A 3,025-nucleotide genomic window follows, 5' to 3' on the forward strand; every position below is an offset into this window, starting at 1 on the left:
GAAATACAAAGCATTTCTGTTGAAACTGGCAAAAGCTTGGGCTACTGACGTCACGGTGGCGGCAGTACCTGCGTCAGACACAGACGTAATGCAGGCCTCAAGTAAACCCCCCTGGCCGACTCTCAGGTGATATGCGGAAACATATTCTCGTGAAAATTGTGAAGAGTGAATATTGCAAGAAGAAACACCCTTCTAGGCAGTGCCATGTGTGCGCAGAGCACAAGAAGAAGAGTAGAACTGCCTACATGTGCAACTTCTGCATAATGCGTCTTCACTAAAGGGAATGTTTCCAGAGATATCACACGCGCAAGCAATACTAGGAGCTCTGGTAAGTGTTCTCCAAAAATTTCAGTTCATAAAAATAATTAGGAGATTTTATATTAATTTTTAAAGTGAATAGTGCACAAGTTAGGGTAGTAGGTTTAAAAACGCCGGTCCCCAGGGTGATTTAAATGTTTAAACCACCGGTCCGCAATGTGTTAATATTCACGGTGTAAAAGGGTAAAGTCCCTGTGCTTTACTAATTACGCACTACGCTATGAAGGCGTATGGGGGAATGGATGTATAGCCACATTTTCTTGACCTCGGCACTATTTGGTGGTGAGTGGTCAGCTTCGCGCCCCAGGCGCCTTACCCTCGGTTCCCATTGAATACGAGACCGGGTGGGCGCCAGAGCTGGTCTGAACGACATGGAGAAGAGAAAACTCTTGATCCTACCGGGACTCGAACCCACAACCTCGGTCGCCCAGCCCGTAGCCAGTCGTTACACCGACTGAGCCATTCCGGCTCCCAATATTCCCGTTGTACAAACGCAAAATCCCTTATCCCTACGAATTTTAGTGGTACTGTGGTGCATAAAATTGTGTAAAAGTGTGGGATCTACTATCATTTTCATACAATTTCTGCTGGATTTTTCTTTTCTGTGAATGTGATTACAGGTCAGCACTGGAACATTTCTCTGTATTTATATTACAGAATTTCACGTACTAAACCTGAGAGAAACAATCTCAAAACCGGGAAGCATCGATCTAACGAGAGTAATTCAGCCCCCCCCCCAAAAAAAAACACATGGTAGTAATGGCGTCTGAAACATGGTGCACCTACTACAAGAAATATGTGATTTTGATCAGCATTTTACCTTTCCTTGACGAATTTTTTCCATTGCTCAATATATTTGCTAACGATGCGGCCAATGAAGGCTTCTCAGCAACCATAAAAGCTACCTTCATCACTGCACTTTTATCCCATGCATTAACACGCTTTCAACATACCGGAACCACAAACCACAGGACCAAGCTGCTTCCTCTCTTAGCTCCCTTATGCACGCACACTTCCACCCAGTCAAAATTCAAATGGTGAGTTACATGGCCGCAGTCGCCTCGGTGCCGACATAAAGGTAATAGTGTTGCCATCTCTATGCAGCTGAAAATCTGTAGATTCAAAATGGCCGCCTCCAGCGCCGAGAGCACGATCGGAAAGAAGGTATGCTATCATAGCATTGGCCTATTGCGTATTACTCCCTCCACCGAACGCCTATTTCGCAGGAAGAGCAATAAATACTTTTGCAACCTGATCGCTTTTACTGAGTAGGTTCTTACTTGTTTTTTTTTTTTTTTTGGAAAATTTAATATCACTCTGCTTATATTCACCAAGAGAAAGTTTCTCACCAGTGCCTGTTAGGGTGAGGGCACACCAAGGAAACTGGCAACAGCAATTTCCGAGAATTGTTATCAGCCTGAGACGAACACATGTTACTGAATGGAGCAGAGCATATTGAGGAAACGGTAAAGCAGTTTCCTCAATTTGCTCTATTCCATTCAGTAACATGTGTTCAACTCAAGCTGATAACAGTTCTCGAAAATTGTGGTGGCATTGCAGTGGCCAGTTTCCTTGGTATGCCTTCACCCTTGAAGTATGAACATGTCATTTACATCAATCCACCTCCTTACTGAAATGGAAAGGCCACTGTGAGCTACAACATACATAGAATACTTCTGTTTAGGAAACTTGAAAGAAAATTCTGTTTCTATCAGAGATACCTGCATTCAACTTCATAAAGTTGATCACAAATTACACTTAAAGCTACATGGAACATAGTTTTTCGGTTATATTAATGTATTATAAATCATGCACAGTAAGCAATAATACTGGCACAGAAAGAAAATCCATCTGTGAGACACTCCATAAACATATTCATTTCATGAAGTTCTTATAATTAGCCACTTCTAAACTGAGTTTGTTTTGCTAATTCAGACTAAAGAAGTATCAAAGGATATATATGTATGTCTGTAGCATGAAAAGGATTAAAGTTCTCATCTAAAATTGTTCGTATCACACCTTAGAAACCATATTACATTGCACGCAGCAGAACTCATTGTTTTACGCAGCAGAACTCATTGTTTTAACATGAGTGGAAACAAATACAGAAATGGACAAAATAATGTAAACACTACAGATATTACGCAAGATTTGAGGTTTTCACGGCAGTGACTATGAAGAAAGCAGTCTTCTGGGATGTGGCACCGTGCAGATGTGGTGTTAACCAACGTTACAGAGGAACGTACCGCCTCCACCTTCAGGGTAGAAGGAAAAATAAGAAATCCACAAGTGAAGAGACCATGAGAACCGGTACAAGCAGATTTCTTATTTTTCCTTCAACCCTGAAGGTGGAGGCGGTACGTTCCTCTGTAACGTTGGTTAACACCACATCTGCACGGTGCCACATCCCAGAAAACTACTTTCTTCACTACAGATAACTGTATATTTTTCTTTATTAATATGGAAATGGACCACCTTTTGCTTTCAATATAACTGCAATCCTTCTTGGAATGGACTAGAACAAATTTTGAACAATATCTACCAGAATTTTATACCATTCTTCTTGAAGATTATCTAGTTGCTTTCGAGATGTCGGAGGTGGGAATCTGTTCCCCATTCTAATCTCCAAAACTGACCAGAATGGATCAATGATGTTCAGATCTGGTGTTTATGCTGGCCATGGAAGATACTGAAGTTCACCTTCATG

At 41.6% G+C, this 3,025-nt stretch overlaps 1 protein-coding gene across 3 annotated transcripts in view; it reads right to left on the reverse strand.

Annotated features, from left to right (window-relative positions):
- Positions 1-1,333, reverse strand: part of LOC111868043 (DNA topoisomerase 3-beta-1) — a 50,291-nt gene extending 48,958 nt beyond the window's left edge. For all 3 annotated transcript variants that reach the window (XM_023858392.2, XM_023858391.2, XM_023858390.2), the window contains exon 1: positions 1,139-1,333. In XM_023858392.2, the coding sequence (XP_023714160.1) occupies positions 1,139-1,229 (91 nt within the window). In that variant the 5' untranslated portion in view covers positions 1,230-1,333. The remainder of the gene's footprint in view (positions 1-1,138) is intronic.
- Positions 1,334-3,025: the final 1,692 nt, after the last annotated feature.

This window comes from Cryptotermes secundus, unplaced genomic scaffold (assembly GCF_002891405.2).
Source record: "Cryptotermes secundus unplaced genomic scaffold, Csec_1.0 scaffold635, whole genome shotgun sequence".
Classification (NCBI taxonomy): Eukaryota; Metazoa; Arthropoda; class Insecta; order Blattodea; family Kalotermitidae; genus Cryptotermes; species Cryptotermes secundus.